The 11,528-nt window shown below is 41.5% G+C and overlaps 2 protein-coding genes across 4 annotated transcripts in view; one reads left to right on the top strand and one right to left on the bottom strand.

Annotated features, from left to right (window-relative positions):
- Positions 1-7,333, top strand: part of LRRC17 (leucine rich repeat containing 17) — a 48,386-nt gene extending 41,053 nt beyond the window's left edge. For all 3 annotated transcript variants that reach the window (XM_040412983.1, XM_040412984.1, XM_040412982.1), the window contains one exon: positions 6,689-7,333. In XM_040412983.1, coding sequence (XP_040268917.1) covers positions 6,689-7,080 — 392 coding nt within the window. In that variant the 3' untranslated portion in view covers positions 7,081-7,333. The remainder of the gene's footprint in view (positions 1-6,688) is intronic.
- FBXL13 (F-box and leucine rich repeat protein 13) overlaps positions 1-11,528 on the bottom strand; it is a 223,045-nt gene that overhangs the window by 134,840 nt on the left and 76,677 nt on the right. The window contains exon 9 of the mRNA XM_040412981.1: positions 10,482-10,617. Coding sequence (XP_040268915.1) covers positions 10,482-10,617 — 136 coding nt within the window. The remainder of the gene's footprint in view (positions 1-10,481; positions 10,618-11,528) is intronic.

The following is an 11,528-nucleotide window of genomic DNA, read 5'->3' as shown; positions in this document are numbered from 1 at the left end:
TAAGAAAAGGTCATCCAAATTTGTGGCAAAGTGTGGAAGTTAATTTGTAAAAAGGTATTATTAGCCTAAAGAAGGTAAGACGGATCCTTTGGGAATATCATACATAAGTAGATGTAAAGATTTCACTGGCAAAAGACATGGTTAAATATCATAATATATTACCACCAGCACACAACAATGTTCAATGGGGCGTATATCTATAGAACAATACAACTCCTACAATAGCTGCTCTATATATACTTATGCCCTACCACTAAGACTTAGACCATTATTTCAGAGTCTGTCACACATCTAAAATTCATCTGTATTACTCGCCTCCAGAATTTACTGGAGATAAAGCAGAGCACGGATCTGTGAGCTGCAATGATTAATAGAAGTAAATGGCTGGGTTCATATCAGGGGCGTATATAGAAGTCACTGGGCCCCATAGCAAGAATCTAAATTGGGCCCCCATGCCCCATTCATAGCCCCTCCTACTACTAGTTTCTAGCCAGCAGTGTACTGATAGGTATGAGGCATAAATTACAGCTCGTACCTCACATATCAGTCCACTGCTGTATATACTATATATCCAAACATACTGCATCTATTATACCTCGTACCTCACATATCAGTCCACTGCTGTATATACTATATATCCAAACATACTGCATCTATTATACCTCATACCTCACATATCAGTCCACTGCTGTATATACTATATATCCAAACATACTGCATCTATTATACCTCGTACCTCACATATCAGTACACTGCTATATATACTATATATCTGTACACACTGCATGTATTATATCTCGTACCTCATATATCAGAACACTGCTGTATATACTACATATCTGTACACACTGCATCTATTATACCTTGTACCTCACATATCAGAACACTGCTGGGTACACTACATACCTGTGTCCACTGCATCTAAGAGAGAGAGAGAGCAGTGTACTGATGTGAGAAGTACGGGTATTAGTGCAGTGTGTACAGATATATGTGGTCAGTTATATATTATGGTCACTATGTGAGGTACCGTACATAAGGTAATAGTGGTTGTAACTGTCTGAGTACTAATATACACTCACCTAAAGAATTATTAGGAACACCTGTTCTATTTCTCATTAATGCAATTATCTAGTCAGCCAATCACATGGCAGTTGCTTCAATGCATTTAGGGGTGTGGTCCTGGTCAAGACAATCTCCTGAACTCCAAACTGAATGTCAGAATGGGAAAGAAAGGTGATTTAAGCAATTTTGAGCGTGGCATGGTTGTTGGTGCCAGACGGGCCGGTCTGAGTATTTCACAATCTGCTCAGTTACTGGGATTTTCACGCACAACCATTTCTATGGTTTACAAAGAATGGGGTGAAAAGGGAAAAACATCCAGTATGCGGCAGTCCTGTGGGCAAAAATGCCTTGTGGATGCTAGAGGTCAGAGGAGAATAGGCCGACTGATTCAAGCTGATAGAAGAGCAACGTTGACTGAAATAACCACTCGTTACAACCGAGGTATGCAGCAAAGCATTTGTGAAGCCACAACACGCACAACCTTGAGGCGGATGGGCTACAACAGCAGAAGACCCCACCGGGTACCACTCATCTCCACCACAAATAGGAAAAAGAGGCTACAATTTGCACGAGCTCACCAAAATTAGACTGTTGAAGACTGGAAAAATGTTGCCTGGTCTGATGAGTCTCGATTTCTTTTGAGACATTCAAATGGTAGAGTCCGAATTTGGCGTAAACAGAATGAGAACATGTATCCATCCTCTGATGCCTACTTCCAGCAGGATAATGCACCATGTCACAAAGCTCGAATCATTTCAAATTGGTTTCTTGAACATGACAATGAGTTCACTGTACTAAAATGGCCCCCACAGTCACCAGATCTCAACCCAATAGAGTATCTTTGGGATGTGGTGGAACGGGAGCTTCGTGCCCTGGATGTGCATCCCTCAAATCTCCATCAACTGCAAGATGCTATCCTATCAATATGGGCCAACATTTCTAAAGAATGCCATCAGCACCTTGTTGAATCAATGCCACGTAGAATTAAGGCAGTTCTGAAGGCAAAAGGGGGTCCAACACTGTATTAGTATGGTGTTCCTAATAATTCTTTAGGTGAGTGTATATACTATATATATATATATATATATATATATTTATATTTATGAGATATGAGTAATAATAGGGAATGGGGGCAAATGAAGAGAAAGGAGAAGGACCTCCTCTTACCACTCCATACTAGTCTCAGCGAAGAGCTCATCTTCCTTGCTGTTGGAAATTGAAGGACCTGTGGTGACTCTCTGCTGTGCAGTTCTTTTACTAGATATACAGGACCTGTGGTGATGATGATGATGTCATCACAGGTCCTGGCAGATGCTTCTATACAACCAGGGAACTACACCATGCTCTGTGCAGTTCCATTACTAGATGTACAGGACCTGTGACGCTGAAGATGATGTAATCACAGGTCCTGGCAGATACTCTTATTTAACCTAGGAACTACACCATTCTTTGTGAAGTTCCTTTACTAGATGTAAAGGACCTGTGATGACATCATCACAGGTCTTTCAGCTTTCTCCACTTATGGTATGGATACTATACTGGGGCTTGACGTGAGGAGTGTAATTAGGGGTGGGGCCTATCCTCCACTGCAGGCCTCTTTTCCCTACGAACCCCATAGCAGCTGTGTGGTTTGCCTCTATTGGAGGTATGCCACTGGTTCATATTGTGTTTTGTGTTCATGCTTAGTCCTTTAGTCAGATGGAGTAAAAAAATCATATTCAGCAAAAAATAAAATAAAAAATGGAATAGCATAGTAGACTACACTGCTTTCTCCATCCTTAAGTGTCCAGTAAAAACATATTTTTAACATGGAAGTCTATGGACGATGAATGCGACTGTATAGGCCATGAGCTTTTCCTGGTGTACATGGTAAATGGAGACAAATGTGAACCTGGGCTAGCCAAGATACATAGAGACATATAGTATAATTCTTCATTTACATGTATGAACAGTTGGAAGGTCCTTTAAAGAGGTTTTAGGGCATATATACATCATAGCATATTGACATCATAGAGGTGTCCTTCTTTCTCAGAATCACATCCCAAGTTTGCCTAGTGGAAGAGCTGCTCCCAAAGATGGTCTCTTTTAGGTAGAAGAGTATACTGGGCTTGAAAAATTACATGAATGGCCATGAATTTGAAAGTCAGGCATACAGTACTATGTTTCCTCACACCAAGCCTGCCAGAAGTGTCAGGTAGTCCTTCTCCTTTTGGCAGTAAACATGCACACTCAAATTATCTAAGCATGCATGTTTATAGGGGAGTTGGGGGAGACAGAACGAGCTTTCAGCTGATAGGGTAGAACCGTCTTTTGACTTGCTTCAAAGCGTTGATAAGCAGGGAGTATATTAAAACTCTTGAAAGTGAATAGTACCATACAACTTTTCCTGTGGCCAATGAAGGCCATGTATAGTTTAATACTGCTTAAAGCAGTTTTCCAGAGTTTAAATACCGATGGCCTATCTTTAGGATAGACTGATGGTTATCTGACCTTTGGGACACCTGCCTATTGGCAGAATAACAGTATTTCTGTTGCACCATTCCTCCTTAAAGGGGTTGTCTCGTTTCAACAAATGGCATTTATTATGCAGTGGTGGCCGTGCTTGTACACTATAGGAAAAAGCGCTGGCCTCTCTGGTGGTCAGGACTGTGGGAGTGCACATAGGCAGGCTTGTGCAGATCCCGTCCCAGCCACCTTTTATCTACACTGCAGCTGAAAAAGAGCAGTGTATAAAGCGATGGAAAAATGAGTCAGGCCAGCAAAGAAGACAATATGGACAATTACAATACATTAGTAAATTCCTTGTAGTAAATTTGTCTACATGATAAATGGCATTTGCTGAAGTCAGACAAACACTTTAATGGTTTATGTTCTTACAGGCAGATGTGCCAGGTGCAGTGGATCAGTCCTATTCAAATGAGTAAGACAAGATGCAGCACCCTTAATTGTGCAGCGAAGGTCCAAGAGGTCAAAGAGGCCAAAATGCTGGCTGTCAGTATCTCCCGTGTCTGCTCTACCAGAACACCGTATATATACAGTGGGAAGGGGTTAAGGTCCAAACAGCATTACGCCATGAAGCAATATACTATTTTGGGTCTACTATGCAGTTAAGAAACAAACACAGGCCTTCATGGGCAATATTTGTCAGTTCCAAAAAGGGATATGAAGCTTGGGGCAATCTTGGCCTAGGACACCCGTCACATGACTGACGATTACTGTGTAGCTCTGCAGACACATACTGAAGCTATCAATGATCAAGCAACTCATGTCATGGCCAAGATCACTGTGTAGCCCCAGGCTAACGAAGCAAAGACGGACAGATTTATTTGCCAAAAGTAGAGACCACTCCTGAGTTTACAGTGTGTGTAATGGGGGAGGGTAGATCTGCATAGTTACTACATATGACTCAGGAGAGCCATCAAGTTTTCCATTTTGGCTGACACATATTTCAATCCACATTAAATAATACTGTTTCTCTACCAAAATAGGCTGGGTTTCTTATTTTATTTTCCCTTTATTTCTAGTTAGCTTTTAGCTTGGTAGTACTAGAAGCTTGCTGTTTACAGTCAACTCTAGAACTCTTGGCATCCTTCATGGAAATTAGCTTAAATTAATGTGTTAAATAAACCATGCAGTGAGTGATATTTAGCATAAAAAATAAATGGGATGGTTTTTTATCTTCACACCGTGTTTTGATCATGAAAAAAAGCAGACCCTTGTAACTGCCAACTGTTGGGAATGCCAGGAGTCTGACCCCCACCAATCAGATCTTGATGACCTAGCCTAACTTTTCCCCACGCTTGCAACAGAAAAACACTCTGTCCATATACCTGTGGTTAGGCATAGGAAATTATTCTAAGCATACAAATTTTTTATAAAGTGGCTTTAAAGAATTAACTCAGGACACTCAGCCCAGTTTCACTTTTGATTTAAGATAAATTGATTTTTACATTTGATAAGGCTAGGATTCAACCTATTCTCATGGTATCAGGCCTCAGGATAATCCAACAATATTGCATCTGTGGCGGTCCAAGTCTAGGTACCCCCAGTGATGAACTATTTGAAGGGGCCGCCACACTTGTTTACCTCGGCCTACCTGCACACCATTCCTGTAGTACCAGCAGTGCAGGGTATCACAACTTCATCCTATTTCAGAGAATTAAATAAAGCTTCAATACCCTGCACCACTGCCATGAAGTAGGTGGGCCGAGGAAAACACTGAAGAGGCTGCAGAGCTCCCACAAGTTAATTCCATTTCTATTCAAACCACCAGATTGGCACACAACATCTCTGAGTGACACAGCTTTTTTATATTTTCCCATAATGATGGGATTTTACATATGTGTAGTTCTACAGCACTTTGAGTTGAGATATGTTTGCCCTGTAACTAGGTTTCCTTCGAAAACCAAAGTGCTCTAAACCTTTCTTTGAGAAACAGGACAAAACATGTTCGCTTTCTTAGAATTATGCTCATGCTCTACAGTTTTGCGGAGATTCTCTAATTCTCATATGCACACATTGTGACAGATGACTTTACTACTTAGATTAAATGCTGCTTGATCCCTGAAAATCCAATGTGGTAACAACATAGCATCACTAAATTCTACACACTTTGTTATCTGCACCAGGAGCCTGTACCAGTTGCAAGTAGTAAGGCCTCATGATTAAACAGTCTTAAACACACTAGATATTCGTATGAGCCAATTCTTGGCTGGCATGACGAGTGGACTTGAATTCTTCTCACGTTTTTCTCAGAAGAGCATGGTTGTCCTGTGCTCACACCCCTTACATAAACAGCCAGTTTCCTCAAGCTGTCAGTACCAACGGCGAACGCGCTTCCATGTTGGTGGATCAATGCCAAATTGCCACTGAAAAGCACACTGCACTGCAATTGAGGTATCAGTCTTGCTGAACTGCAGATCACAAAATGCCTTGTGTTGTAGGGTCACCATCTAGTGAATAAATGCTATGCCCCACTCTTTCAAGTGGTAAGAGTTTCATTCATTGGCAGTTTGTGGTTGCAGAGATATAGCGATTTCAGATTGGGCCCATGTTTTTGAAAGCAAATGGCAAGTGAGAAAAATGTGAAACCTTATGATTGGTTTATTGTATATAACTGTTTCGACCAATTTCTTAAGATATGGCAATAAATCAGGATAATGAATGTATAGTTTAGGGTACTTTCACACTAGCGTTATTCTTTTCCGCTATTGAAAGCCGTTCAGTATGCTGCAGTATTTTTTCCGGCCAAAATCCCCGGAACACTACCTCACTTGCCGTTATTAATTTCCACAGAGATGTGTTAATGCCGGATCCGATGCCAAGTGTTCCGGAAATTGCCACGTTGCCGGATCCAGTTTTTCCAGTCGGCGCATGCACCGAGACATAGGAGGAGCTAGTTTCGCCTTTGATCTTCACAAAAATTTAAATACTGGATCCGTTATTTCGGATGATACCGGATGAGATGGACTCGGAAAAAAACGATATCCGTTTACATAGGATTTGCCAGATCCGGCAGGCAGTTCCGTTGCCGGAACCGCCTGCTGGATCCTCACAACGCTAGTGTGAAAGTACCCTTATCCTTTACTTTAATAATAATAATCATATTCCTGTTTTACATTTACAGCTGCCTTTTCCGGTCTCATGAACCTCCATGAATTAGACTTGTCAGAAAACAAGCTCTGCAATTTCCAGTATGGTGTCCTGGAAGATTTGTACTTTTTGAAAAAGCTATGGCTTAGAGACAACCCGTGGCGGTGTGACTACCACATCCATTACTTATTCTACTGGCTAAAACATCATTACAATGTAAACTACAATGGCTTTGAATGTAAAGAACCAGAGGAGTACAAAGGGTGGTATGTCGGGAAGTATGTCAGGAGCTACTACGAGGAATGTCCAAATGAGAGATTACAGGTTCATGTGGGGATGGATGAAGAGGATTGGGAGAAAATGGAAGACAGGAAACAAATTGAGTCGGCAAAAACACAGGGTGTCCTATTAACAGTCTTAACTTAACTGGCTACTTTTTTAGATTGTTTTCCTTACCGAAGAAAAAAATAATTTAGTTTTTTGTGTTAACTTTAATAGGTATTTTCTATAAAGATTATTTCAGCTTAAGATGTCAGATTGGGTCTACAGCTGAACAACATGCATTAGGGTAGGGCTACATGGTCAACTGTGCCTCAGAGCAGATAAACCTTTCAGATGATTATGAGCATTAGCCATTTGGGACTACCCAATCACATAACAGAATGTAAGTACATGTACTGTTATTAGCAGGGGCGTAACTATAGGGGGTGAAGAGGTAGCAGTCGCTACCGGGCCCAGGAGCCTGAGGGGGCCCAAAGACCCTTGTGCTGCATAAGAAGACACTGGTATTATAGAAATGCTGGTATTATAGAAATGCTGAAGTTACACCTCTGGCTGGAGGGAAGGGGTTAGTTCAATAATTTGGCATGGTAGGGTAGTTTCAATTTTTACCTCAGGCAGCACAAAGGCTATGTGCTTCCCTGCCCCTGACCACAGAGCACTGAAGGAAGAGGGGCCCAGGCTGAACTCTTGCACCAGGGCCCATGAGCCTTTAGTTACACCCCTGGTTATTAGCATGCTTTATTATGTAAAATGGGTAACATCATGATACCCAGAACACAGAGGGGCTGATCTGTAAGCTACTCTAAGGTAAAACTGAACTTGCCTACTTGGTGCTCTCAGTTCCATGGCTTTGAGCTTAACACCTGAGTAATCTGAGATGGACCGGTTGCTAGTCATTTCTTGCCAATTCACATCCACATTTGTACATACAGATTCACAAACTAAACCAGTGAATTGTCTTAATATATATAAAACAGTATATAGCTAGTCAAACACACAATATAGCCATAGCCAAGTTCTTTTTCCATATGCATTTTCACTTAGAGGGGTTATCCCATGATTAATGTAAAAGTGAAAATCAGACATCCTGTAGTACATGACCATGGGCGGACTGGGAACTTAAAGTGGACCTGGAAAAAATACTAAAAGTGGCCCCGTTTTGTAGTCGGGGTCAAATACCACAGTCCATCACAAAATACTGCCACCAGCAGCACAAAATACCTCTTCAAAAACCTCTACTGGCTGGGAAATTTCCCTGTAAATTTCTATGGCCAATCCGCCCCTGTACATGACAATCTATTTCTAACAAAGCTAGTACCAGTCCTGTACCTCACCTGGATCCAGAGATCTCCCCATTCATTGCTCTGCTAGATTTATATCGAGCTGGCAGCTCAGGGGTGTGTCATTTCTCAGAAGTATGTCCTTTCTGCTGCAGAGATCAGTGTCGGGCCCCCCGGGCATGTAACAGTTGCATGGTCTGCCTTTATTGCAGGTACGCCACTGGGTGGATTCTGATTGGTTGCTAAGGGCCAGTTTTGCACCAGTTTTGATAAATCTCACCCCAAATTTATAATCACATACAATTACAAAAGTATTCAAATCCAGGTAATAGTTTGAAAAATGTTGAATATTTTTCGTGAGAGAACCTCTTTAAGCTTAGGAAGGGGCGTAAGCTGCTGTCAAACATCTTCCATGCCAATCATTTCGGCATACATCAAGGCATTGGCTTAGAAAATCCCTGAAATCAGTTTTCCCTCCTGAAAATAGATCGCCAAGTATGTCTGACAACTCCCATCAAAACTGAAATGGTAAATCCCGCTGGCGGAATCCTCAGAGAAAAATCTATGGGCCACTTATAGCTGTAGTGTCTATGCCATCTGGTTTCTTGTATTTTTTACAAACTGCAACTTGACTACATCTTTGTTTTACAGAGGGTGCCTATACACATTCAATCACACTACATCTGTGTTTGACAGAAGGAGCAATAAATCCCTACAGTTATGTAAAGAATGAATACTTTATTACAGTAATTGTATATATAGTAATACAGTCTGTATATAGGTTTGTTAGCTTTGTAATATACTGCTTTGCCATGCTGTAAACTATGCAAGAACACAAGCCGTGTCATATATTTAAACAGAAAAGTACATTCTGACTTATGTATTGAATGTTTTACGCCATGTATTATCAGCAATACCAGTATGTTTATGACTTTTTCTATTAAATATTTTTCAATTCATTTACAGGGGTTTTGTAAGATATTTTGACTGATGACCTATTCTCTGGATAGGTCATCAGTATCTGATTGTGGGGGTCCGACACCGGGGACCTCTGTCGATCAGCTGTTTGATAAGGCTCCGGCGCTCCTAGCACAGCGCCATACGTTGTATAGCGGCTGTGCTTGGTATCGCGCTCTGCCCCATTCACTTTTATGGGGCTGAGATGCACCTAGGCCACTTGACTGATGAACGTGGTATCACATGGCCTAGGGAAAGCTGACAGAAGGCCAGGGCACTACTGCAAATGCCAACACCTTCGCAAGCAGCTGATCGGTGGGGGCCCAGGTGTCGGACCATATTAAATCCATATTAAACTAGTACTTGAAAACGGAAATCTCACTGTGATTTAATGGAGCAAAGCGTATTAAATAATTAACGTAATTGAAAATGTCACCTATTTTAGCGACAGCTCTGTATTTGCAGAAGTACAGTAAAGAAGAACTCCTGAATTTCTTTCAAATTATTCCAATATTTTATTGTTATTAAAGAATAACATCTATTCCCTGTTTCCAGCATTAGTTACCTTACCCAGGTTACATTCATTTTTCTATTTGTTGGCCATCTTTGGAGCATCTTCATCCATGGTGCAAAGTGACATCAGGACATGGGTGGGGCCTGTGGGGCCATTCAGTGGGGAGAGTGGCATTGAATGAGTAACGCACCTGGAGGTGGGTCACACTAGAAGATGGTGACCCCATTTAGGGCTCATGCCCATGGCTGTACCCGCTTTTGCCGTCTGCAAAACACAGATACCGTTCGTGTGCGTTTTGCATTTTTTTGGATCGGTATGTCCTGCCCTCTGTTAGAACTGCAAAACGGACAATAATGGGGCATGTTATTTTTTTTTTTTGCGGGGCCGGGGAACATACATACGGATGCAGACAGCACACAGTGTGCTTTTCTTTTGCAGCCCCATTGAAATTAAATGGGTCCTCATCTGATCCACAAAAAATGCAGATCGGACGCGGACTGAAACTACGGTCATCTGCATGAGGCCTTAAAACACAGAGATATCAGTAATTCCAAGGGGTCACCATTTGATCTTGCGACCCAATGGACCAACCATTATTTTAAAGACGACAGGCTAAAGGATAGCTGTATTGGAGTAATAGAAGAGTGCTTCTTCAAGTTTTTACACACCTGAGTACCAACTGCAATAATACACAGTAGTTCCACCCCCATTATACATTTCAATTTATTTTTAGGTTGCTAAAACTATAAATTAAATGTTATGTTAAAAATGTTAAATGAAAAAAATATTCATACCTATGCATTTAAAGGTAGACCAGTGTAGTGTAGAACACACGCGGAAATTTAACCGTATGACATAAGGACGACACTTTCGTAAGATGTTGATCACAAATTTGTCTTGAATGCGATTTTGTACTGAAGAGAAATCGATCTACAAATAAATAAAACCAATGTTCAACAATATGTAAAAGTAAGGACTGGACTTTACTAGTTCCTGTAATCCTGGGTATTACATTAAATGTAATATAATGTAGACAAAAGCTATTCAATCAGTTATGGTATTTTTTAGGGTATGTTCACATTGTGCACATGGCATTTTTTTTACCTTGCAGTTATTAGAATCTTCAGTACATTTATCTGAAATCCCAATAAGTTCTGCTTAAAGGGGTTCTGTACCTTTTTATTACTAATGATGTATCATTTGGGTAGGTCATCAGTATGTGATGGCGGGGGTTTACCACGTGGGAACCTGCCTATCAGCTGTTTGAGAAGGCAGCTGAACCCAGGCCAGTGAAATAGGTGTGACGTCACTGACCTGCAAGCACTACTGCCTTCTCAAACAGCTAATCGGTGGGGGTCCTGCGTTTTGGACCCCTAACAATCAGATGCTGATGATCTATCCAAAGGATAGATCATCAGTAGTAATAAAAAAGTGTAGAACCTCTTTAATGAAGACCTTAACACCTAAACTCACCGGGAGTGTCATCAGGTCCCTGCCTCTCTTTCCCCTCCAGCTTGAACATCACAGATCCAAGTCTGCTTGAAGCCCAGCTGGAAAACCCCTGCACTAAGTGCAGCATCATTGCTGACATCACACCTACAGGGCAGAATCCAAGAGAATGAACAGAACACTGCCCTCACAGGCAAGGTCATTGATGTTGTGTCGACAGGGCACAGCCTTAAACACCTTGCTATGCCTCAGATGTAGACTTGATGTCATTGGGATAGGGAACCAATGTAGCTGGAAAACTTCATGTGACCAGTAAGGACCGTCTTCCATCTCAGCGAAGGGAAGATCTTCTGGCCAGAGGTGCACAGCACTTCCGCGGAATGCCACCATTG

Source organism: Bufo bufo, chromosome 1 (genome assembly GCF_905171765.1).
Source record: "Bufo bufo chromosome 1, aBufBuf1.1, whole genome shotgun sequence".
Lineage (NCBI taxonomy): Eukaryota > Metazoa > Chordata > Amphibia > Anura > Bufonidae > Bufo > Bufo bufo.
The sequence above is the reverse complement of the archived record's forward strand: the minus strand, read 5'-3'. Positions and strand labels throughout refer to the sequence as shown.